General features: G+C 38.3%; 1 protein-coding gene across 2 annotated transcripts in view; it reads right to left on the bottom strand.

Moving 5' to 3' along the window:
* DCTD (dCMP deaminase) overlaps positions 1-16,716 on the bottom strand; it is a 31,586-nt gene extending 14,870 nt beyond the window's left edge. The window contains exons 1-3 of one of the 2 annotated variants that reach the window (XM_080589655.1): positions 16,564-16,716; positions 2,877-2,988; positions 1,340-1,475 (exon numbers count right to left, since the gene is read on the bottom strand). In XM_080589655.1, the coding sequence (XP_080445781.1) occupies positions 1,340-1,475; positions 2,877-2,988; positions 16,564-16,595 (280 nt within the window). In that variant the 5' untranslated portion in view covers positions 16,596-16,716. Of the gene's footprint in view, positions 1-1,339; positions 1,476-2,876; positions 2,989-6,639; positions 6,789-16,563 lie in introns of those variants that run through there. The other variant, XM_080589654.1, reaches the window with a different exon arrangement.
* Between the last annotated feature and the right edge of the window lie 10,884 nt (positions 16,717-27,600).

Raw genomic sequence — 27,600 nt, 5'->3', positions numbered from 1 at the left:
CAGTGTTTAGAGAGAGCTTTGGATGAAACAGGGAATTTCAAAACTAACACAAGTCTAATTTCTGTATCAGATCAATTTTTAGAAGTTATAAAAATAAAAAATAAAAAAAGTAATTAGTAGGCAGAGATAAATACTGTATACTGGAGGTGTCAGTATCTTTCCAAAGGCCAGATTCTGGTGCTCATTTCCCCACACCAATGCAGGCAGAAAGGGAGAGTTTCTCAGGGCTCTTGTTCAGCTTTGTGACTCTTCCCCCTTCCACTCCTGAGCCCAGGACAGACTATGATGCGGCACAGCACGAAGGAGCTCCTAATACCCATTTTTCCTACTCCACTGGTCTCATCCCACAGAGGTTCAGCAGGAGCTGGTGTGAAAGCAGAAAGATGAAGGGGGATGGAAGACAGAATGCACTCCCTCCTTCCTTATCAGTCCTAACCACAGTTCCTGCCCAACATAAGCTACTGAGGGCCACAAGGCAGCTCCCAATACCATTTCCATGCCCAAGAGGCAGTCCTCATGGAGTGAAGCCTGAGGCAGTCCACTGGGTTATCTTCACTGGCTCCTTCAAGCCTGTGGCCCAGAGGGGCAACAGTACAGCCTTGTACCACCGATATTCATAGAGGACCCTTCAAAGCAGGCTTGCAGAAGGCCAAACTAAGCCTGCTGCAGAGGCAAAGACCGGATCCGAAGCAGCACTCACCTATATTTACCATGAAACTGTCATTGCTCTTCATTCATTCTCTCAATTTAGTACATGTGAACCAAATCATAGGTTGAAATGAACAATGCAAGTCACTTTACCTGTAGCAGGGCAGATCTACTGCATACCATATAAGACAGAGGCATGGAATGACAGAATGTGATATTTCAAGACAAACAAAATTCAACTCTTTCATAATATGCATTGTCTATGCCATGAACATCTGAACACTGGAATTTCCAACAGCCACTAGAGTTTACAATTTTAATACCGCTACTTTAGACGCAATTATTTGTTTTGCATGTGCACACTCTCAGTAATTTCTGTGGAGACAAACACACTGAAACAGCAATCATTTGCATACACTGTGACTGTGTGCTGATGAGCTGCATTCTATTTACAAGTTTTCATTACATAATCCAAACCAGCTAACCATTCATGAATATATTTCACGAGGAATTCAGTCCTTCACGAAGACTTTCCATTTACTTTCACAGCTGTGATTTTTATCCTGACATATCACACGTGCACATTAACAAAGTTGGGTGAGTGGAAGAAAAACTGACTGACATTTTACCAAATGAACTTTCACAGACACAGACATCAAAAGCTTGATTTGTCAACCGCAAGATGCCTTACCATAAGGATATTTTGTGTCTAGTCTATGTGCTGCTGTTCTCGTCCAAGGTAGTACATCATCGCTGCAGCCATTTGGCATCCCATTGTATCCAATTCCAACAATCTTGTTTTCTGAATTTACAATGCAGGCACCAACCTAGATAAAATAAGACTTATACAGTATCAACAGCATGAAAAATAATGTATCAACAAGCACAATAAAACCTGAACCTGAAAAGCCAGTCCTACAAATGTAATTTAAGAGATACAAGCTTTACCCTGTATTAAGTCGCACTGTCTTGAGCACAACAAGGCTACGATAAGCAAGGCCACAACTGTACCTAACTGGCAGAGCTTGAAAATAAATCAGGGCAGACGCAAGCCTGCTACCCTCTGGTTATGCAGTCCCCAAACCAGTCTGCCAGCACCATTCCTTGCCTGGCTACAAAGTGAACCACGTTCAGGGAGCAGAACCAGCACAGAACTAACTGTACTAAGTGTAGGTTTTCTTGTAGTTTAGCTCCCCAAACTAGCAGCAGGAGCTAAAGAAAACGGATGGAAGATAAATTAAAATGTGGTAGTGCTGACCTACAGATAAGCTCACAAACCTCTGTGGCTTGTTTATGCAAACATGCACCAAAATAGCAGACCATTTAACTCCCACCCCTTATTACTTTAATAAAAGTCTGCACAGGAGCCCTACTTTTAGGGTGATGAACTGCCCCATTTTTACATTTTCTGTCCATACTTTATATATATTGAAACAGCAACAGCATTAATTTTACTTCATACAATGTGTTTATTAACCAGCACTTGGGTAACAGGAATTTAGCCCTAAGTAAGTATGATTCAGAGAAGTGAGAGCCATAACGTACAGAAGCCAGCAAGTAATTGAGCAAGCTGTTAATATGCATTTTAATCCATTGCTTTGTTGGGATTTTTTTCCAGACATTTGTCACACAAAAGAAGACTAACAGTATGACTGGGCCCCGCAGAACAGCATGTTTCAGGAGAGGTTATCTATCAACTCCAACCGATGTTCAAGTGCAAGAGAGGCACATGAAAGAAGTAAAGAATGGAGAGACAGGCAATGAATTGGAGGGGCAAGGAGAACTGGAAGGAGAAACCAAACTAGATGACAACTCAAATCAACCCAAGAACAAACAACTGGGAATTTTTATACTCTTACAGGTGAGGAAAAGGAACTTGCTGAGATGCTGTGTCTTAAAAATTACAATCTAAAATTTCAGTAGTTACATCCTCCTCTCACAGTAACTACATTTACTAGAAAAAGAAGAAAACATCTCTTCATCTGAAAGTTAAGATGACATAGAAGATTTACAAAACTCCAAGCTGCAAACGTACACACAGAATTATACACATGAGGTCAGACCCAATAAGAGAATTTCTGTAACAAAAAGTGCTGACCATGTTAAAAATTCAATAGCTATATACTGAAATAACTTTTAATAACAAAGCCCTGAAAGTGCTACTTGTGCATCTGATGTGATGTGCAACACAGATTAGGTTATGTTACTCTTATGCATTGCCTCCTTACCTGAGAACTTGGATCCTTGCTTCTTTGTGCTGACAAAAATGCTACGGCCATAAAATATTCAGGCCATTCCAAATAATCCTCTCGTTTTCTGCAGGATGCTTCATTGCCAAAACTACATTTTATGGGAAAAATACAAACATCAGTAAACAACACGTATGTACAGTTACTACAGACCGTATTTTTTAAATGTGCACAAGTTTAATTTAACCAGGATCAGATTGTGGCTAAGACCACCATGTATTCACCAATATTTTAGCAGTAAAATAGTCAGTGTTATGTGCTTTCCAAGAACTTATATATGCAACATCTCCATTCAGGGGAAAGGCACCCAAGTGAGGTTGCAAATTTCAGTTTTAGATAAGAAGGCTGAGCTATTCAGAGCACTGAGCTATTCAAAGACAGAGCAATTTATCCCTGATAGATAACGCCTTGTATATTTCTAAGATCCAGGTATATCATGTACTGGCATTCTTTTCGCTCAAACAACATAATCTTTTTTTATGATGACTGTGCTAACTGCAAGCCTCTAATCTAAGCTATTTTGTACTTCTGCCTACGACAAGTGTTCGTTAGATTTCTATTTGGAAGCTTCCTGTGCAGGCTTTCCTTTCTGTCTGTACAATTATAGCCGTGAGCTTGCCTCTCAATGCAACACTTACTGGCAACAATCTGACCTTGTAAACTATTCTGATAGGCCCCTGCTAAGTTGCTCTTGAGATTATGCCCTTTATGAAAGCCTCCTAAAAGATGATACGAGATAGATTGAAGAATTTTTCCCTTAGAATATATAAGCGTGGCATGAAAAGCAGTTTCTTTCCATACTTTTTGGGGGTTTGTTTGGGGGAGGCAAAGGGGATGTGAAGAGGCAGAGGGGATGTGATTCATCACTTTCTCTTGCCTCCTTATGGTTGAAAGGCTGCTTGGACAGCATAAGAAAAAATTCTGTGCTTTCCAGTTCAAAGAGGGAAAAGACATCCCCCTCTCCCCTCCAATATACTAAAGCTTAGCAGATTTCAAGGAAAATATTGAATCCAAATGAGCTTCCCCCAGATCCCACTTACCATTGCTACACTTGAAAAACAAAGTGATGTCACAATTCTAACAGCTCTCCAGTGATCCATGGAACATCTCAAATACAAGACAGTAAATAGCCTATAAAAATACAACGGGTGCAGTACTTTTCTTCTTGGGCCCCTCTTACCAAGGACTACAGCTTAAGATATTTTAGGAAAAAGAGGAAGGAGACTGAGACACCCTTCTAGCAATGTTGAGCCATGCAGAAAAATACTTCATAGGCAATTGCAAGTAGCAAGACATCTTGTAGCCACTCTAGTACCAGCGCCTTCCAAGCACAAACATTAGAAGACAAATATTTTGTTAGTTGTGGTTTTTATAACAAAAAATATAAGAATAGCATGTATTTGAGGTTTGCAGTTAGCTTGTCACACTGAGGTTACACTATTTATTGAAGAGATTGCTGGTACATGAATGATAAAACTACAAAGGTGCTATCTACTAAAACTAAATTGCTGCTTTTGAGTTGTTTGTATATGACACCTTACAACTAAGCAGTTTTGGCTTTTCCGTGGAATGAATGAGAATTATCACTGAGGCCATCATCTCAGTATAAGGTGGGAGAAACGTACATTCTCTGTGCAACCAGCACACCTCTCACACTGACAACACTGTAAATAGTGTGAAAAACTGTCAATTATGAAAGCACACAAAAACGTGAGTGCCCAAACTGGCCTGAATCATTTCAGCTAAAGGGTTGGAATGGTATCCTACTAACAAAGAATAGTGTTCAGAGAACAAGTTCACAGCAGAAAGAAAAAAATTTAAGGCTTGCCTTACTGGTCTTGCCATTTTTCCATACCAAACTGAACTTTGACAGGTTAATTAAAATGCGAAAAAAGTACTTAAGCTGATTTGAGTGATTATTTAAAAAATGTCACAAAAGCAGGTTTACACAATCCAAAACACCAGCAGACTTCAAACGATTACTCTAATACATTCCAAACTAAGTGACATTCACAATGATGTCTTCAGAGAGTCCTCAGCAGAGACATTTAAGACTCAATGCAGAACTACAGCAAATAAAACATTCTGAGAAAAGCTCTCCAGAAAAACAATAGTACTCTGAAATAAGAGATCCTGAGGTCTCCTTTTGTTAAATTATCCCCTAGCAACCCTAGTTATTCAAAAAAAAACAAAAGCCCCTATTTACTTTTCTTATAAGTACAGAACGCTATGTAAGTGGAAGTCCCTCGGAGTACCAACTTAACAGGGAGAGGAGCATATCTGAAAAATGAGCAGAAGGCTTACATCAAAGGGAACATAAAAACAAAACAAAAAACCCCTTACTCAATTACTTCTACTTAACATCACAATGATTGGCTAGATAATTCCCTCAGCTCAATGCACAGGAACACAGGAGTGTGAAATGGATATAAAACACTTCATTTCTGATTGAGCAGAAGCCAAGGACTTGGCTAGCACTCAAGCACACAGAGGAAAATTAAGTTTATAGATTTTGGGCTGCTGGTCATCCTCCTCACACTCATTTATAAGTTCTAGAATTGCATGAATAAAGGCTATTCTAGAAAATATGATAGCTGGCTGTAAAATAAGCAAATAAGGTTTATCCTCGTGATAATTCATAAGAACTTATGAATAAAAGTAATGGGAAGTAATAGCCATGAATATAACACCACTCAAGAAAGAAGAAAAAAAAATCTTCAAATTCTACAGTGATTTATAGTCTGCAGGAAAGTCTGCATAAACTGTATTTCAAAGGCAAACAGAGAAAAAGATTCTGTAATTAAAGGACATTGCCTCTGTTCTCAGCTCTTTTGCATCCATCCAGGCTTCAAGCAAACTGTAACACGCTGTCTCAAAAAGGAAGAAGTTTCATTCAACTACTAAAAAATAAAAAGTCTCCCTTAATGAAAGATGTAGTCGAGGATCCTAGAACAGAATACACCATTTCAAAAAGATTTATGGTGGTCAGTTACACAACAATGTAGTACAACTCAGGAACAACACGGTATCAGGCTATTTTTTTTTCCTCTCTCTTTTTTTTTTCTCTGCTGCTTTCATATTTGTGATATCATGTGCATTATACTCCAACTATAACGTTGGTTTTTTTTCTTCAGGATGGATTATGCTCCTGAAGATCAACTATCAATATTTTGTCACTCAACTTGCAGCAGTTAGGGTAAACGAGAGGGAGGGTATTTAAAAAAAAAAAAAAAGCGCCTTTAGGCACAGTCTTTTTCCCCCAAGGCCACGTGGGATACATGTGTTTGATGGCTTCCAGCACTAACTCCTTTAGGGCTCCCCATTTTGTTTGCAACTGGTGTTTTATCAAGTGGGCCTGTCATCCCGAGGCTCGGCACCTTTCCCCTACGCGTACTGGGATGCAATCGTTACATGTTCCTCACTGGGAGACAAGTTTTTGAGAGAAATAGAAAACAAACCTTCCCCACCGAGAAGCGATACTGAAAATCAACTACACCCCGATTTTCCACGAGCCCCCCCCCCATACCCCTAAACGCAGGCGCTTTCTAGAAACACCCAGCCCCCCGCAGCACCCCGCGGCCTGCCCCCGCGGCTCCCCGGCCGAGAGCCGGGCCCAGCTTCCTCGAAAGCAGCCGGCCCGGGCCGGGGGCACCCCGCTTCCACCCCCTCCGGGCCGCGGCCGGCAGCCTGGCCGCAGCCCCCGTGGCCGTGCCGTGCCCGGGAGGAGGCGCTGGAGCCGTACCCGTTAACGTGGCCGGGCCGCTGGGCGCTCATCCCGCCGCTCGCCTTCGCCCGTTGGCGCCAAAGCGGGAGCGGGCGGGGAAAGGGGCGGGCGGGGAGGCGGGCTGCCCCGCCGCCATGTCGCGGGGAGCCACCGGGGGCCTGACAAGTTCGCTGGGGTGTTCAGGCAGCTGAACGTGTATGTAGGCCACGCGCGAGTTATAAGTGCGAAATAAATGTGTGTGCTCGCGTGGTGTGTTTGTGTTCTTTCGGCCGGGGGCTGCCCACTCTGGATGTTTGGTCGCCTTTATGGAGGCACTCGAATGGGAGCAAGTTACTGATGTTTGTGCTTACGGGGCTGTGAGACATCACGAGGAGCCTCCCCAAATCCATCCGTGTGTGTCCAACTCATTTCCCACTGTAAACAGCGACAGGTGCGACAAACTCACTGATGCACAAAAGAAAAATGCCTTTGAGGGCAGCCCTGACACAAGTTTGAGCACACGAGCTGTGCAGCTCGCACTGTACTGTTGTCCTGAACGCGGTCACCAGACACAGCTGAAATAACTGTTTCCTGCAGCCTCATCAAAAACCATCCTCTTAAGCTAAGACGGCATTTCTGGGAAACTGGGCACACAGTAGTCTTAACCCAGAAGCTGTCCTTAGAGTCCCCACATGCTAACTAAATGCATAGGAAACTGCACAGGTGAGTATACCAGGTGATGTAAAGTACACCAACATGTGCTGTGAGAAGGTGGCCAAGTCAAGGATCCCACCATGGTCATAGCTATTCTTGAAACCATCCCAAAAAAGAGAGGCAATGGTGATCAAAACAGAGATATGCATTGCTAATCCGTTCATATTTAGATCGCTGCATCAGCTAGCTGTCTTTTTTGTTGTTGTTGTTAACAACTGACAAGCCATCAAGAATGAAAATGTTACCTAATTTTACAGATAGTCCTATTTAGTTGTCATGAGAAAACTTGGCATAAGCAGCCTGTTTTCTAAGTTTTTCAGCCCTCAGAGTGGAAAACATAATTATTTTGGTTTGTAACAGTTCTGTGTTCACAATTTCATACAGACAACTAATGTTCATGAAAAGGAACAATTTAAATGCAAGAAAAAGAAAAGAAATTTAATGAAAGTAGCATCAGTCAGGAAAACATGAGTCTGAAGGTGAAATGAAAGGCCTGATTATGGCTGATCACGAAGAGAGTTAAAGAGCACTCATTTAATTAATCTGGAGAAAAATTTAGCATAATGCAGTTCAAAAAGTTTGCTACTAACTGTGTATGTGTTTCTGCACTCTTGAAGTATGAATTAAAATTAATAGTGCTACGATTGCCTATGCCATATTTATTATTGTTCATAATTAAGATTCTGAGGGCAAACCATAACAACTACTAACTTTTCAAAAACAGTGCTTATATGCTGATCATATGCAGTGAATGATGGATTTTCTGTTCTGTGAACACTGATTAAGAGTTCTCACAAACTATTCCCTGCCTTGAATTTATGTTTTCCAGCTTCCAGGACACTGTGGTATAAACATAGGGTTGCACTGAGGGCAGTTAGCTTGTCTTCCTACAGGTATGGGGCAAAGTCCTGCAGCCTGGTCTGTTCACTAAGACTTTTTTGGTGTCTGCCTACTTTGTAGCCCCTCTGCAGCTAATTGTCTGAATCCTCATCTCCACTACCTTTGTCTTACACTGTGATCTAGAAGCCTATTTGCCTCCTTCATCTGTCTCAGGACCATTCAGATCTTTGTGATAGAATTGGAATTCTCTAACTCAAAGCCCCTGTTAAGAAAGGCATGCACTCAAATAGGCTGAATTTCATCTAATTTTGTATCTGACACTTTAGCCCTTCCTTAGACATTCCTTGTTTGTTCCACAGAAGCAGGATGTATATGAAAAAGCATGGAGTACCTCAGGTACTCTTTTATAGTTTTTGTTGTTGTTGTTGTCTCTGATTTCATAGATGAAAGCCCTGAGCATGGAGTATCATGAACTTGCTGTATAGATGTCAATAAACAATCTGAGCTGATACAAATATTTTAGATGCTCTTCTTAATGAGAAGCAATACAACTTTGAAATACATGCTAAATGTATAACCATCTGTCAGGATATTTATATTTTTAGCTTAATGCTTAGGAAATGATCATCTTCTATCTTTTGTAAGTTTTGATAAAAGCAAACTAAGTTGAGTTTGGGGTTTCGGACCCTCTCCAGGTTTCAGACTCTCTCCCCATATTCTTGCTGCTTGCCAACACACACTTTTAACTTTGTTAATGTAGCATATACATAAGTTTACTCAGAGAGTAGTGTTTGCTATTGGCCAGGTTATGGAGCATACAGTTTGCTAGATGACCCTAAAATCAATCTCAAAACTTAAGAGAAAAGTAAAAAGAAATTGCTAATGAATTGTTGCTTTTTTCTCTAATAGAATAATGTTTTCAGAAACTAATTACTAGATTTAGAAAAAAAAAAGTCAAATAAATACAACAGTATGTCTATATCTGCCTATTTCTTTACATCTGGTTCTTACCCGTCTTTCAGAGAAATACATCTAGCTGACAGGATAATTTTCATAGTTAGAGAAGGGGAGTCATTTTTAGGTGTCTCATCATCCAAATATTTTTCCAAATAGGAATTTCTACTTGGGTTAAACTTTTTCTTCCGTACTTGCTTAGACACTGAGAACACACTCAATGCAAATGCAGCTGCTCATATATGCTGAACTTCTCAATTTCTATAGCCAATTTAATCGTGAATTTATGACTTCCTCACTGATCAAATGACATTTGTATCAATGTAAGGCTTTGTTCTGTGAACAAACTCCTATTGATGGAACCCTCTTGCTGGAAGACCTAAACAGGGTTAGCTGCAACAGCTTGTTAGTAAACCAGCCCATTAATAGACTGCAAAAACCTGTTAGATTTGTATAACATATCATTTTGTATAGGGAGCATAAGCATTTCAGAATTGCTACAGGAGTTTTAAATTATTACCATCCTTTGATCAAAACTAAGTAGGATGATATTGTGATACATTTGGTGCAGGTGAAAGCCTGTTGCAAATCCACTGTTTACAAACTCAAGTGCCAAAATTCAGGATGTCAGGTCTGTGTTTAGATGCCTACAGTTACACAGATTTGTGAACACAGAATGCCAAAAACACTTGATGCAGTCAGTAAAACTGTGCATGATGAGCATCTCTGACAGAATCCATGCAATACTAAGGTATTTCTGTGATTTTCAAGGCCGAATGGAAATCTGTTCTCTTTTTTATTTTTAGATTTGCTGATTTGTATATTACCTTACCTAGGATTGAGTGCTAGATTTAAGTTTTCTTCCTTCCTGTCAAAGTCTAACACTATCTATTTTGAATATCACATTCTCTGTCCTCCAGACTCAAAATTTCCACAGTTTACCAACTCCCTAAATCCAGCTTCTCACATTGCTGATAGCAGCTAAGTGTCTTCTCTGAGATCTGCCTTTTATTTGCGCTTTATTCTCACTGGGGTCACAAACAGTCTTCTGTTCGATTTTTAGCATCACAGCTATTTTTCATCTCACCTAAAATTTTTAAGAACGTATGTTGTTCTTCCTAATTCTGACTGTTTGCTTGTTTTATTCATACTGACCATTCCAATATCGGCAAATACTCTCTTCCCGGTGTCCTGATCGCCTCATCATTACTCTGATATCAGTATATTCTCCAGCTAGATTTGTTCTTTCTATATCTTATTTGCTGCTGCTTTCTCTTTTTTTTTTTTATGTTTTTACTTATGACTCTGATCAGTCCTCTACTTTTTAAATTCCTTGTTCCATTCATACCTGCCCTTGCAAGCCAAATTCCCTGTTTTATGCAAGGTGGCATAATTGACAGGACAGAGACAAGTGCTAGAAAAACAGGTGATACCGCATGTGATCTCTTCTCATACCTCTATCAAGAATAAATCCCAGATAACGTTGCTAGGTCATCCTTGGGAAAGTAAACTGAGATATAAAGTCTCAGACTGCAAGTCTTTTGGTAACCCTCATGTTTTTTTTCCAAAAGATGAATGACCTTCTTTGCCCACCCATACTAGTCATAATCACAGTTATTCCCTAATTAGAAGTGAGAAATTAATTTTCTGCTTTCAATATAATATTTCACTTTCTTGGCATGCTGCTTCTGTATTCAGCACCTGCCTACGTACTTCACAGCTTTCTATTTCTTCTGTTACCTTCCACTTATTATTCAAGGCTATTTTTGATAACTAAGAAGATTATTTTCAACTTCTGTACCTTCCACTTTACCATGATTTCCTATCATGATGCAGTGGCTTTTTACGTTACTTCCATGAACTTTGCCTAAGTCCCAAAATCTCTTACAATGCATCAACTTGTAGTAACTCTAGCTGGACTATAAGATGATCTGTACTCACTGCATCAGACACATTCTGAAGAAGGAAGTCTTTACTCTGCCATCACATATAAATAATCTTGAACACATGTATCCCTTCATATCTAGGGAACTGGCTTGCTTTACATAGTCTTTTTTTTTTTCCTCCTTGATAAAAGTTCCTTTTATGCTTCTCTTCTTTTACCTCAGTAGGTAGGTTTTCTCTCCATCTTTCTTCTTGTTCCTTTCAGTTTTTTCTTTGTTTATGGTAAGCTTTAGCTTTCTTCTATAGAGAGTTCTTCAATTTCAGTGTATCATTTCCTGTCATTTATCTTAGCTGTACCTTCAGATTTCATTGTTACAGTGTGATAATACTTAAATCTTCATATAAGAGCTGCTGTACAGAATCGTTTTCTTACATCTTTATATGGGCTTTAGCATGGACAGTTTTAAGTAAGCATGCTAAACCCATCCTGTGGTAAGATACCAGTTACCTTTTCAGGTATCCTCTGGATCATGGTTAAAAAAATAGACAAGTATTTCAGGATTCTTAGATACACCTCTTTAGTTAGCAGAATTAAATTAAGTTAAGAGAAACAAAAAGAACTGCTGTTATCACCCTATTTTTGTCCTGTTCCTCACCTCAGTGTGAGGAGATCCCTTTGACCTATTTGCCTTCCAAGTTTGCCAATATTCCCATTTCCCCAAATACCCATTAGCACCAGAGGTATTTCCTGTCTTCAGTAATAACTGCTCAATTCCTAGGACAGAGCAGCAAGCGAACTGTGCAGCAGAAGGCACAGAGTCTTCATTTTATGACGTCCCAGCATTCGCTTGGCAGCAGGGCAGAGGGAGCCCAGGTGCCACTGTCATCATATTATATGTGAGTTCTTTTCATCTATTCCTACTCAAGCTCTGGCTGTTTCCTAAACTCATTGAACTAATTACCGAAGAGCAGCTAACAGCCACGATGCTTTAACTTATCAATAATGAAAAGTGAGCTGGAGCTGTCAGGAAATACATTTGACATCCCAGCTTTGAAGAACAGGAACTCTGCGCTCCATCTATAGATACGAGGGGAAATATAATCATTAGTAAACCTAATTTATTTTATAAGTAGAGTTGGCAGTGTGATTCCTTCTCAAGATTTCCTGGCACTTTCCCATTATGAGATTCTGCTTTTAGTTGTCTACATCAGACAAACATGATTTGTTCAGGCTGAAATAACCCAACCTGGGTATTTGTCTCTACTAACATGATTTTTTATCTTTCAGGTTGTATTCATATTAAAAATATATATATATATTGTACCTTTGAAACCATTATAAATGAAAGCATATTCACATTAGAAAGGTATTGACTCAGACAGCAAAAACAGTGTATGGTAAATGAGGAATTTTTAGCATGGAGCCACAGCAGCTTTGGGCTATAGAAAACATATGATTAGGTAAAGGATGCAAAAAGCAGGATGTGATCTTCTAAGAAGGAATCGTTAACAAATTCAAAGGTGGAAGGACTATAGATTGTGGAAAGAGAAGACAGGCATTAGTTACATATTTTCATTTTTTATTTTTCAAAATACAAGAGAGTATTGGTAGGGTTCAAAGTACTGAAGAAAAATTGTCTTTCGAGGCCAGCCTTCACAGCAGCCTAGGGAGATAAAGAAATTAAAATAACACTTGCACTTATTTTTTCAAAACTGAGGAAGCAAAGGGAATTGAAATGTGATATTCTTCAATTACAGGAAAGCAAACTAAGAGACTCTCTATTACTTCTACAAAAATTCCTATATACCCCTATAATAGGTTCTGTAGGGAGAATAGCAAGGAGAACTCTAAATCTCTCCACTGGTGTATCTGTCCTCAGGGGTCAGCATTTTTCCACAGAAGAAGAATGTCTTACACAAGCAAAATAAAAAATAGGCCAAAAATGATAAGAATTCTATGGATTTTTTGAAAACTCTTTACCCTTGTTAGTGTAACTTTTTAGGGTAAAAATGCAAAGAGCCTGTTAATTTGACCTTAGGTTTTTCAAAGGATTAGAAAATGGAGGTTTTTCTTTTTGGGTGATATTATGTGAGTTATTTTATTTGTGGATTTTGCATTAGAAAATTCTTTTAGATTTTGAATGGTGCTTCAGATGATCTGCAGTACAAGAACCTGAAATTAGCTAGCACAATGGAATCAATACTGAGCAATATTTTCTTTCTGAAAGAAATTCAGTCTGACAGAAAAAACTAAAAGCGGTTTAAGGAAACTGAGACTCTGGCTAAAAAGCTGGATACAGAAATTCCCTGTAAAGCAGTACAAATTAGTTGATGTCACCAGAGCAAGAAAACCATACTGACAGAATAAAATGTTATCCAGGTTCCAGAATACTTTATTATCACCACCTTAGGTCACTAAGCTTCACAAGCTATATCCATCAACTTTGATAGCAGTATATATACTCACAGCTGAAGCTAGAAGGTGCAATGCTTTCAAGTACTAATGATTTACATTAAGACACCTGGGTTCAAAGTCAGTTTATGACAAGAACAAAATGGGTTTGTTGGTCTCAGCCTGCTCTCTAGTGGACAATCACACATTAACCCAGTCCTGGGAAGAATCTCAAGAATTAGATTTGTTGGCCAAGACATAAGGTTAAATTCATATTCTCTGAATAACATTACTAGGAATAAAAATAAACTCTGTATCTCTGGTTTTTGTGCTATTCCAAAACACTGCAAGGTGAGATATTGCCATTAGCATCTCATAAATACTGTATTCAGTATTCTTGTTACCAGAATTTGAAAGGATACAAGAGAATGGGAAAAGATACGATGGAAGGCAACAAAGACAGTTAGATGCTTCCATGTTCAAGGAGAATGAAGATACGATGAAATACTACCATAAAAGATGTAATCCGTAATGTTTATGACTAGGTAAAATATTTTTCATTATTTACTCTTTTTTTGTAATACAAGACACATAGAAAAAATAGACAATAACGATTTTTTTAAAAATCTGATATATAATTAACCTACAAACTTGTGTCTGAAAGACATCTTAGAGATGAGAGCTAAATAGCACTTTTAAAAGACTTTGGTTTTTATATGAATAAAAATAATAGTAAGAGTTATGTTAGATAGCATTAAAATGTATGAGGGATATAACCTCTCATGATTCTACATATAAAACACACATAAATTGCTAGAGCTTAGGAAGAAACTACACCCACAGATGTTTTATTTCATTAGTATATCCCATACAGTGGTTACGTTCACTTCATCAGGCAGGCAGTAGAATGCTGGAGTCTTACAGTTGTATAGTCTGTGGCATTTCCTACCTTTCCAAGACAAATTCCTGAGTGACTCATTTGCAGAAATCAGCTGCAAAAAATTGTCAGGAACTCTGACCTCATTTCAGGTTATTCCCCTTTACATTGCTTAACTTTTCATTAGTCAGGAAGATAACATTCATCGATACCCAAGCATTTCCAATTACAATCACATTCTGATTACAATCACATGCCAATTACAGAGGCAAAGCAAAATTTTATTGAGTCTCTTTTCAAAGCTTTTTTAAAAATATAAAAAAATAATCTTAGGTATCACTAACTTATAATTGACAATTACATACTATTTATATTATATATTATACATTAACATATATATACACTATATGTTAGCACCCACATTTTCTTACAAAGTCTTGTACTTTTGTCATAGTCTAAGCTGACCATTCCATAATTTTTCATCAGATTATCTACCTCACCTTTTTGCAGGAATGCTAGAATATTTCTACATTTTACAAGCCTACATTTCAAATTCAAGACTAATTTAAAATTCAGTTCTTATCCAAATGGATCTCATGGACTGGCTGTTGTTTACTGTATTTAGAAAGCTACATTTCTGGATTTTACAATGAAAAAAGAAAAAAAAAAGCTGTCTTTTGAATTAATGATGTTATTCTGGTTCCAAATTTAGATTTTTTTTTCACAAGAAAACAGATTTACTTTCAGTTTTGCAAAGAAATGCAACTCCAGATATACTTTAAAGGACAATTTGTCAACATTAATTTCCATTGCTTTCTCAGTTGCTAATTATACTATTAGTTATCAAAGTTCTTCTTTCTACAGTGCTTTCATAATTACCATTTCTGATTATTTATTTCTAACCTTGTGATATTTGATGTTTTACTTAGAGGTTGAGCCAGTAAATGCTAGTGTGAAAATGTGAGCTGTCATTTACAGAAAAAAAATATTCTTTCTAGACTTTGTAGTTAAAAAGTGAATTTTAACTACTTTTACAAAGTAAACCAAGTGAGTCTGAAAGTCCCTTAAGTCACAAGGCAAATGAAGAAATAATTTATTGGGGAAGGGAGCTGACTCATAATTTCTGCCTATGTGAAGACGACAATATGTTTCCGTGAGTAAATTCTTACTGCAAAATTATGTATTTATGGAATAGCTTGACAAGTGTAATTTCCTTGAATATAAAAAAAAAATAATTAGAAATGTTAAATAGGACCTAAATTTGTCAAGCATAATGCAGAGGAATGGAATGGCTAAAATCTCATAACTTCAAAAGAATTTGAATTATGCATTTAAATTCAGACTTGTGGCGTGAACTAAGATAATTACCAGGAAAATAGCAGCTTTTGCAGTCAATAACAGACATTACATTGAGTTTGTCAATTTTTCTGAGCTGACAAATGAAAGATGATGGCTGCAGAAATGAGCTGCAGATTATATGAGAACTACTACGGTCCATAAGAGCTAATGCTTTTATTCTCAAAGCCTGAAGCTGTAAGGAATATTAATAAAGCTATTTGTATTTAGCTAGTTGTAGTGCATCAGGTACCTAGTAAAGAAAGGTTTCTTCATGGAAGTAGTCTTCTGTTTCTACTTGGCATCCAACACAGCTTTCTAAAAATGTTTTTCCTCTCTATTCTCCTGATAATTCAACAGCAAAAGGACCAAGGAAACCCTGTCAGTAGTACCGACTGCTTGCACAGAAATTCTGTTGTACTCATGACCACTTGCTGGCAAACATTAATGCACAGAACAAAAATAAGTAAGATGTGCTATAGCTCAAAACAGATGTGCTGGAAATGGGATATAGTAAGTGATAAAGGAGAAATCCACCATAATAGTGTTGCCTGACTGCTAGAGAGCAAATAAGTAATAATAATAAACAGTATTTAAACTATCCAATAACTTAATCTTGATTTGTTATCTTATAAAAGAGCTTCAACTATTTTATTTTCTGAAGAGCAGAGATCCATGCATATTAGAGGAGGAACATACTGTAACCATGTATATATATATATATATATATTCCAGGGATATAAACCACTGAATGACAGCTCAGGATCAGCCAAAACTGATCAAAGTCTCAAGAATCTTATCTCCCGAACTTCTGTGGGAGCACACTGTGACAAGCTTATCTCTTTTAACCCAAATTTAGAATATGTCAGAATAGCTTAATCCTACATGTTTATTCTCACATTTGACTTTTTTTTTTTTTTTTTTAAATTAACGTTGTAAGTGGGACCCAAACTTTCAATTTTCTTACCGGTTGCCATCATTTGGAAAGTGCCATGGCATGGAAAAAAGTTCTAGCTTCTGAATTTCATCTTTCAGCTGAAATCTTTTCAGCTTTTTCTCAGCTCTTCTTCAAAAGGCTTCTGAGCAGGTTTGCAGGGAAACCTGAGTAGTAAGGATCCTTAGAACAGAAGTCTAAAGATCTAGCCTAGAAAGAAAATGAGACTATCGTTATTTTTACACCTCATAATTTTTCAAAGTATCATAATGCAACTTTCTTAGCAACGACAGAGATTCCCCAGAGCGGATGGCAGTTCCCTCACACCATAAGGCGTGGTACACTTGAGAGCAGCAGGCCGTCACCCTGAGCAGGGGACCCTCCGCCAGCCTGACTGGAGGCCGAGTTACCCGCGGCATGCACAGTCCTTCCACTGATATGAGGAGAGCCCTACACCCTCCTTCTGCACAATCTCATTAGTGTTCATTGTAATTGTCACAACTGCCCCTATGTGTGAAAGGCTTGTGAAAGAGCTGGGTCACTGAGCAGGCACCATGAAGAGCTCTCCCTGGTGCCTTAGCAGGGAGCCAGAGGCATGTGCTCCTATCTACTACAGCCCTACTGGGCAAAGCATCACCCCGACTACCATTGTCATTCCAGACATGGCAGCAGAGAAAGTCCAGTTACTCCCCACTGACATGGTCCCAAAACGGCAGTAAGGGTGCCACAGAAACTCAAATAGGGACAACCGTTCAACAAAACTTACAGTGGTTTGAGAGAAGTACAAGGCAGCTGGGTGGATTATCTACAGGAGTAAGGGGACAAAGTAAAGGCAGATATAAGCCTGGGAAGCCCTAGGGCAGCACATGCACATACCTCCCCATGTTTTCATTTTTTGGTTCTCTACAGAGACAGCTCTGAGGAAGGGATCCCTGCCAGCAATCTCCTAGACTAGAGCATGGTCAAGGAACAGCTAGGAGCTTACTCCTGGGCACTTCCTCACTATGGTTTTATTTTAATTCAAAAAAGAGCAACAAAGTAAGAAAGAGGACGTTTGTTAAAAGTCAGTCTCAACTCTGTACAGGCCCCAAAGAACCTACTTAAGGATTTGTACTAGAAATACATGCTTTCTCTTGAGAAGGACTTCAGAAAGGGCAAAAGAAAGCTCATGTAACTAATCGGCAAGGTAAGAGAGGTTGTTAGAAGCAAAAATACATCTTTGAAAATGCTGAAGTCATGTTCAAATGACACAAGAAGAAATAGTTACAAACTCTGGCAGGTTAAATGTGAAAATGTACCAAGGCAGACCAAAAAGCACCAGAAGAATAAGTAACAAAGGAATCAAAATTACTAATCCTTTCCTTTATGAAATACATCAGGAGCAGGAATTTTGCTAGAATATGTCAGACCAGTTGGTTTTCAGGGCATAAAAGAGTACTCAGGGAAGACAGGGTCATTGCAGAGACGCTAAGTGAACTCTGCATTGGTGTTCACTGTGGAAGGAACTGGGAAGATTCTGAAACCAGAACCCTTCTTGGCAGGGGACCCATCAGAAGATCAGTCTGAAATTGAAATTATTGTAGAAGAGATTATGGAATAAATAGATAAAGTGAAAATCACCAGGATTGTCTAGTATTCACTCCAAATTTCTAAAGGAACTCAAGGACAAAAGAGCTGAATTACTCACAGCAGGGTGCAACCTATTGCTTTAAATTGCCTTGCTTCTGGAAGGCAGCAGATGTGACATCAATTCCTTAAAAAGGTTCCAGAGAAAATCTGGGGAATGGTAGCAATGTAAGTCTGACACGTGTATTGGGCAAATAACTAGAAACAATGATAAGGAACAGAATTAGGGGACACCTGGACAGATCTGATTTATCTGGGAAGAGTTAGCATCCTGCTTAGGAAAGTACCACCTTACACTCTGATAAAAGCTTTTCAGTGCATTCAGATGTAGCCCAGTAAATATGATTTTGCCAATTCTAGTAAAAGGCCAGAAACTGCATAGTGACCTGGCAGTGCAGGAGTTCATGGGAGTTACCTGGGCTTGTCTTGACTTAAGGTGGTTTGGGATATTTTTCAGTACATTACAATTGTCTAGAGGTCATGTGGGTATTACCTAACCAGGTTAAGTTTGGCTCTGTGGATACTTTACATAGTAAAAGCCTAACAATCCTACTCTCACAATAGCCTTTTTATCTTTTTTATTTTTTTACTTTAAAAGAGGTTGTGAGAATCTGTGGGGCAGATTTCAGTCTTCAGCAATGAGAAGGATGCAGACTGTAGTAAGAAAACACAAGCAGACCCCAAAACAGAGGGGAAAGGCCCCCTCTCCCCCATGAACATCACACTCCCAGCAGCAAAGACGTGGGAGGCTAGGGACTCATAACACCTCCATTTCTGCTGCAATTTTTTCAGGAAGGTGAGGAAGATGGAAGTTGTTGGCCTTAGGACCCAGTGGTACATACAGAAGGTGAGCACAGCACCAGAGAAACTGAGTAGATACAAACAAGTTTATATACAATGATTTTAACTGTATTGTTAATGTATTCTTTCTGCATTAATGGGATGATTTCTACCATTAGGTTGTTAAAACATTAATGGGACTAACAGTGCATTCTTACCTCCTTCTATAAGGCATGATCCCTTCTGCCCATAACAGGATTTAAATGTAACATGCATCCAGCCTCAGGCTAGGGCTAGTCCTGAGGGCTGGGGTTAAGGTGTGATAAACCAGAATGCTTACAGGGCGTGATGAGACTGATGGTAGAAAAGGGAATCCAAGAAAGGACAGGTCAGGTGTCCAGGGGTTTCCCACAGAGAACACTACTTGATGGGCCTTAAGCACACTATGAGGCTTCAGCCTAAGCTTCATGTTAGCCTTTGACAAAGTTCAGAAAAGGTAGTTGAAAAGGGTGTGCTTCTTGATTCAACGTGGAAAATGTCTAGAAAGCAGAAAATACCTGTCACGAGTAAATTCCACAACAATATCTGCTTTATTATTCTTTTTGGAGCATTTGAACCTGAGCTTTGGCTAGGCCATGATTAAGATTTGTTTAAATAAAATGCTGACAGGGATGGTGGGACTCCACGGAAGTGGACGGCAGGCCTTAAAAAGCTTTGCAAAGACAGCATTAGGCTAGGGGATTCTGAGCATAAACAGTGAGGGCATCAAATGGAAGCTACTTGCATGGATAAATAGTTGGTTAAAAGATCAAAAAGAAAGCATCAAAGTAAATGGTGAGTTTTGATAGTGGAGGACATCGCAAGCGAAGATTCAGTGGTTTGAGACATGTTCTTCAGCATAAATGATTTGGAAATGGGAGTCAATAATGAGATGACAGTGTGTGTTGCTAATAACATCAAATTAATGGTTAGAGGGACAAAGGTTTCTTGTGAAGAATGGCTTAAGTCCCAGAGCCTGGTGAAGTCCCTAGAACATACAATGCAAACTAGGTCTCATCTTTGAAAGGAGATAAAGAAAGTATGACAGGAAAGTTACCCACTGGTTCAATATTATGTATGAGACATCAACTCTGTCAGTATTCGACTCCCCAGATACAGATACATCTAGTGTGGTTCAGGAAGCTTTGGGCTTGAATGGTCCAAGAGACCAATTGTCATTGTCCAGAAAACCTCAAGCAGCAATGGTAGGACGTCAGCCAGTGTAGTAAAAGCAGTAAGTCACACAAATGGCTAGAGAACCTGTCCTCTAAGCTAGAGTCTGACTACTGATTTGTGAAGTTGGCCATAGTGGTCACGTTTATGGGACCATGCTTTGCATACGGAACAGTAATGCTCTGGCTGGGAACAGGCCTTGTTCTGATTTCAAGCAGTCAAAAAGAAGACAACTCCCATTGTTCTGTTTCTTGTTATTTAAACTCTGTATCAATAAAAGAAGAAGAAGAAAAAAGTATGAAGTACCTAAGGAAAAAAAGTGTTGCTCTGAAGTCTATATTGCCCTTAATATGCCCGCAGAACTTCCAGTGAGATGCAAACATCTCCAGTCAGGCTTCTTTTCACTGGGAATCCCTGTTGAATTCATAGGGCTTTCAATGGCAACGAGTTTTAAAGGAATTCCAGTTCTAAATATATAACAGCCTAATAATTTGGAACAGTAATTCTTCCCCCATCAAATTTAATGGGTGCTTTTTGGATTTTATGTGTTTGTGACATTTTTGCAGACTCGTATTTCCTTTGTTGTCTTCGCATTGCTACAGAGTCGCACCCCAGGGTACTTTATGAAACTGTAACTGATGTAAAAACTTGATTGGCAGATTTTTGTGTGTAAAATATATGTTTCATGACATTTCAAAGTATTTCTTGATGGAATCTGCTTTGTTCTCTATTAGGCTGTAGTTCCTTTCTGTTTTGTGAAATTGTATTTTTTGCATTGGGTACTGTACCAAATACATTGCTTTATATAATGTCTCTCAGTAAAATATTAAATAATGCTTATGGGATTATGAAAGGTATCTAAAAATACACGAGAAATATTTCTGCTTTGTTAAACTGCCCAGACCCTCCATGTAAATAGAATTTTTAATATTTAAGTGTGAAGATCACCAAAATGAAAATAATGCATAATAAATTTGCTTAGTTTCTTTGAGGAAATGACAACAAAACCAGGCAAGAATAAACAAGTATACATTATTCACTTGGATTCCAAGGAAGCTTTTAATACAGTACGAAATACATTATTAATGAATAGGGTAAGAAGGTAAGGAAGTAATACTCAACTGGCTAACAAAGTGGCTTGCTTACAAAGTCAGAGAATGATCATAAATGTTAAAGGAAGATGACAAATGCAGCACCACAGAGCTTAGCATTAGGTCCTCATCTTTGTCGTATAAATGAACTGGAAAACTGAGAGAGCTTTGAGATGTGCAATTTGATGTGTCAGGAATGCAGGGACCAGCCGGTCAGGAACAGGAAGGAGGAAAATACACTCCTTTGAGTGGGAAATGAATGGGAAAAAATGGTATGTATATGTGTTAGAAGTGATAAATGTAAAATGTCTAAAAGTAAGAATAAGGAAGTTAAAAAAAATAACAGAGGTTATGCCCTAAATTATGGGCTGTATTGAGCAGGTCAAAGATCTGGAAACGTTAGATGCAAAGCTTAGAACAACAGGTAATTAGATGATTATATTAAATTCTGTTCAAATCATTTGGTAAGAATAAAATGCTGCATAAATACAATTAGCTGTTCAATATCTAGCAGCAGCTAGAAAGGACAAAAATTCAATGCAGAAGATGGAGAATGCTAAATCCAGACTCACTACAAATGAGCATGGAAAGAATTGAAAATCAGAATATTAATTTGAATCTGTCCCAGGAAGACAAAGATTAACAGCTCAAGTTTACTCATTTGGCCGTCTTTGTGCAATGAACTGATAATTAAGCCAGCAGACACATTAGTGACTGACAGAATAGCAAAATGAAATTTTCTCTTATCTGCCTGTTGTTCTCAGTAAATTAGGAGGTATACAAGGAGAGGACAGTACTGGCTGGAAGAGTACTGTGATACTTCTGGGAACAAAGAGGGATTTAGTGCACTGTATTTCAAAAGTGCATATATTAGAGCACTAAGAGATGTTCTTCACTGCTATATTCTCTACCCAACAGAGTATATACTAAATTTATCACCGCTATACTTGCCCTTGTACTTTGAGTGTTTAGGTTTGAGTGGCCCCAGAAGGTGCAAACTCAAGAAGAGTGATTGGAAGCAGTCCTATTGCTACCAAATCCTTGATTTACATAGTCATGTGGAAGTTCTGTCTCCTACCTGCCTTTTCAGTTTCCACATGAAGCCTTTAGAAGAACCATTTAGGCAATATTAAGACAAGTGTGAGCTACACTTCACCGCATCTGAGCATACTCACTAGCATCAAGATGGCTTATTCTTTTGACAGCAGCAACTCGCAAATAAACACTGTCTGAAGCTGATGCAAACAAGTAGGTGATGCTACTTGAAGGGCTCATGGAGGCAGTAAGTCTACTCTGAATGAAAACACAAAACTCTAAGTGGCCAATTCAGTCTATAACTAAGGACTGTTTGTGGATTCTCACTGATGCTCTTGCATCTTTGCATCTGGGACAAATGCTAGCTCTCAGGCAGTTGTCTTTGTTGAATTGTAGCAGATTATAACATTCCATTTTACCTAGCTTACAGCAAAGCACTGTGAAACCTGCAGCTCCCTGTTACTCATCTTTTTGGAATCAGAATCAGTTCTGGGCACAGAAAACTCACTCTCCACTTCCCCATATTGCTTTTTCATAGATTCAAAGTTAAATCTGAGATCTCAGTATTCTGCAATCTCGAGTCAAACTAACTGAAAGCTAGGGAATGAAGAATATGAGGTTATGGTTTGACCAAGTTGCCTCTTTGTCATACTGTATCAGGATAACACATACCTAGATAACAAATACAATTCTGTAGGGGCTGAGCATAGGTCAAAGAAAAAAACACAAAATCATTTGTTGCAGAAAGGGTCATACAAGGTCACCACATTCTATTTTGTGTGCAAAACCAGCTAAAACATAAAACTGGCTCATAAAAAATATTTCCCTATATTGTTAAGGCAGGGGTTAAAAGATGATAGATAGCCTCATTTTTGGAAGGGATTAAAATATTAATATAGTGAGTGCAGTATAAAGAATGGAACAGAACAAAAGAGGTCTTTTCTTTACAGTGAGTTATAACCTTCGCTATACAAAGCAACACAGTTGCCTGCCTACTGATGTCAGATGCATATGGAGAAAATAGGACTGAAAGCAGTGATTGCTTGGGATTGTCTCTCATGGGTTTTTGCACTGGGGATCAGGGTATTGAGAACAAAATGAACCTTCTCCCTGCCCCATTGAATCCTTCTTACAACAAAGGGATGAACTAATCTCTGCTATGCTGGCCTGTTCTATGTGGCTCTTTGTAGATCCTCTATGTTATAAAACCTTTCAGAGCAGCAATCAGTATGGACAGTCTTCATGTTGTTGTTGGTGGTTTTTTTTTAAATCATTCTCTTGAATCAAACTATGGGTGCTCTTGCTTAATTCTTTACATATCTCAGATATTTTCATCGTCTTACTGGGTGACTGTAACACACAGGTGCTGTCAAACACTCCAATGAATCTTATATCTATGCTTCTTATCTAATATTTTCATAAAGAATTTTTCCTCAAAGACATTCAGATATCCACCTTTGGTAGATTTCCAGATTTTGTATCCACACATTAAGATGCAAATTACTCTCCCTCTCCCTCCTTAGAGCAATCTCCTAATGCTTCTTTTCATAACATTGTCAGTTTTAAACTTCTGAATGTTCAGTTTTGCAATACTAATGACCATTTTTGGTAGAATATGCAAAATAGAGTAATCTGCTGTTAGCACCACTGGCATCAGTTGAATTATTCTTGCTCTTTGTGAGTACAATGATGAATAGAAATAGGCCCAATGCACACAAGAATAGCTTCTCGGGATCCTCTTCTGGACAATCTTCCATTTAATTGTTTCTTTTACAAAGCTTTCAAGACATCCAGAATTTTTAATGTGTCTTTCCACTAGATTGGAAGAAATGTAATAATGTTTTTAATAGGTATGTAAGTGAATGAAGCTATGAAAATGAAATGAGGGTAGAAGCAGAACTGGAAGCAATCTTAATACTGTACTGTAGAAAAAAAGACATTGCAAGTTTGCTTGCTTTATCTTATTATGTGGAGAAGAATTAATATATCAAATATACTTACTGGTAGCTCATTTATAGCTAGAAGGTCATCAGCTATGGTCTATACGGTGACCTTTACATACTATTTTATGTCCTCTACATTAACGAACGGGGATGAATCTGTTTCATCCCCTAAAATCATAATTGACAAAAATGATGTTTCATCCATGAAGTTTGTAATAAAAATAATATGGCTTCAGGCATCAGCTGACAACTTATTTTCTGAGCACAAGGGAATCATTAATCTTGAGAGACAATCAACTGCTAAATCAATTAAAAAATATAGGCGCTTTCAGTTAGCTTTAATTGTTCATTATCAGAAGAAACTCAAATGCTTGGTGTAGCTGCCTAAGGCACCAGCTAACCAAACCTATGATGAAGTTCTAATAGTTTGCATAAAAGTGAATCTGAAATATTTGAGTAAATCTTTTCAAGGAACATATTTATTAGAGCATGGGATGCCATCCTCACCATAACTACACCCAACCTCTGTTAGCCTCCTGATTTTCTTAATTCTACTGAAATTGGAAGCACTGAAATGTGTGGTAGGTCCTATCCATAGCATTTACAGTAATGGTTTTCCATAGAGCTGCCTCACTTTATCTTGTAGCCCACCTCCCTCCTTTAGGAAAAACTAAAAGTAACCAACCAACCAAAAAAAAATGCAAAGGAAGAAAGAATTAGCTCATGCATATGGGACATTACCAAGTCCCTGTGAAATCCATGGGCCGTATCTCAGCCTGCTGTACAAGAAATTCTAGTTGCTAGAATTAGTGAAGGAATTTTTCCAAGTATTATTGCAAATCACAATATTCCCTTTAGATTATCACTGACAGAATTTTAAAATATTTACATTATTCATCAGCTCCTGCATCTCCTCATCTAAATGAAAGTTGTAATCAATAAATCATCAATACCTCGCTTTTTCTTTCATTCTGTGGGATGTAAATTATGCAGCTTTCCATTGTTCCTATACATATACAGGTAATGCCCAGCCTTTCCGAACCCATCAGAAATAAACTTACTTCTAATCAATAAAGGTGCACCTATCATGGGAGTTGTAACTACTTCTATATACTGAGTAATGAATTTAAATAGCGCAGGATTAAATGGCAGAAGTTGTTTATGCATTCCAGCTCTGCAACCTTACAGCTTCAGAGTAAAGATGAACAGAACTGGCTCCGATGCTTAGGCAATGATTTAATTTTATTGTGAACTGTGTACTTACAACTCTCCTGGCCTATCATGAGAATTGAGAACGCTCAACACATCAGACTCTATTTTACTGTAGACAGAGCATTGAGAAGAGAAGAGAAGAGAAGAGAAGAGAAGAGAAGAGAAGAGAAGAGAAGAGAAGAGAAGAGAAGAGATATAAGTTAAATCTCAATTTCTGCAGCAGTTTTAAAAGGCTCAAACCATAGGTTGCATTATTACCACAAAGTGTTTTCCCCTTCCTGATTTTGCAGTGTTTAAAGTGATTAAAAATGGATGGTAAAACTTAATAAAAAGAGAGTCTTTGTTTTTTCATAAAATACCTCCTTCAGGAAAGGTGAGCTGGTTAATGAAGCAACAGTAAATGCTGAAGATAGAGCTGGCATGCTTTCTGTAACAGAAGTCATGTGGGGCTTGAAGTAGTCCTTAAACTGGCTTTTTTGAGTACAGCTATACTTTACCCACAGACTTAAATGGAAGTTCAGTTTACTTAGGAATTTAATTAACTTTATTTCAAACCGTAGGGAAAAAAACATTTAAAACTTCTTACCATTACCCCCAAACTTGTTTTGAAGGTGTCTTTTGATAAGAAAAACCAGCCCATTAATCTGAATGACAATTATTACTGTTCTCAAAACTAAACCACTTAAAGAGTCCGGGAGTTCTTATGGGAAAGTTTAAAACTATTATACTTCAAATTAAATTTGAAGGTATTGCATATTGAGTTGCTTTTTTTTTTTCTCCCATCATTTTTAATTACTAGTACATTTGCATGAAAATGGGATCTTTATTTCTTGAAAGCTCATCTGCTCCTGCTGCTTATTCTTCATTGAGGATGTCACATGCAAAGGGTTAGATCTTCAGGTGAGGTAAAAGCAAGAACAGATGTGCTTAGAAGAAAGAAAGTTTTTATGCAAACAGTATTTTTAATAAAAACAGATGAGGATAAAAAGTGAAAATATATGCTCTGAAAACAAAATCCCAGTATTTTTTCCAGGAGATATAGTTGTCTCTCCAAACAAAAGTTACTTTGAACTTTAAAACGGAATACAGAATATGAAAAAAAAAAAAAGAACATAAATATGAAATTACAAAAACCTAAAGATTCACTAGATCACTGTTTAGTCAAAAAAGCACCCTAATTTGTTATTCATGGTTCATTTAAGCCCTCAAAATAAGACATTCTACAATAAAGGAAAAAAAAAATCTAATTTTTTATGGTCCTTTCTGAAAAAAATGACTGATTTCTATCTAAACAGAGGTGTTTGTATTGTAAAATTCAACCAGTCAAATGCTTACACATTAGAGTGAACAAACCACAAATAACACAAAGTGGGAACTACATATTGGCTCCTCCATGTACAGATCCACTGGAAACACAGTGGTACAACACTTTGAGAGTTTGCACTGACATGTGTCTATGCTTTCAGAGAGAAGTGAAGATATTTAACACCTGGTGGTCCTTAATATATGCCCCTCAGCTTCTATTTCTCAACAATGTGGCTTGATTCCAGCTATCAACATAATCGAGTGCACGAAAATAGTCACGAGAGCCTGTATTAGAAGTATAAGAAAAGCTATAAAAGTCTCACACAGTAAAATAAAGCTGTTCTTTGAAAGAGCTAATGTACTCTACCAGATGTTTTGAAGATTAACTGTTCTTTAGATAGCTCCGTGCAGTTCCATAATAGACGTTGAGGTTAGGTTTGACAGCCATTGCACCTGCCTGCAGCCTATCAGGGAAGCATCCTGAAGTTCATCACACTCCGGGCGCCAGATTGGCGATGACACAAGATGAGCTGCTACTCATCGGGTATTCCAAAACCACACACAACAATTTGGCTGCCTAAGTAAAGACTTGGAATGACAAAATGGCACCAACGGTTTCCATGGTCAGATTCCCATTCCACGTAGGGTAAATCAGAGGCAGTGCTGCCGCTCTGCTGAAAGGGGGCACCACTTGATTTGGGAAAAGGGAAGGGAAGGGAAGGGAAGGGAAGGGAAGGGAAGGGAAGGGAAGGGAAGGGAAGGGAAGGGAAGGGAAGGGAAGGGAAGGGAAGGGAAGGGAAGGGAAGGGAAGGGAAGGGAAGGGAAGGGAAGGGAAGGGAAGGGAAGGGAAGGGAAGGGAAGGGAAG

This window comes from Anser brachyrhynchus, assembly GCF_964034855.1.
Source record: "Anser brachyrhynchus genome assembly, chromosome: 4".
Taxonomy (NCBI): Eukaryota; Metazoa; Chordata; class Aves; order Anseriformes; family Anatidae; genus Anser; species Anser brachyrhynchus.
Note: the sequence above shows the minus strand (reverse complement) of the source record. Positions and strands in the feature narration are given on the sequence as shown.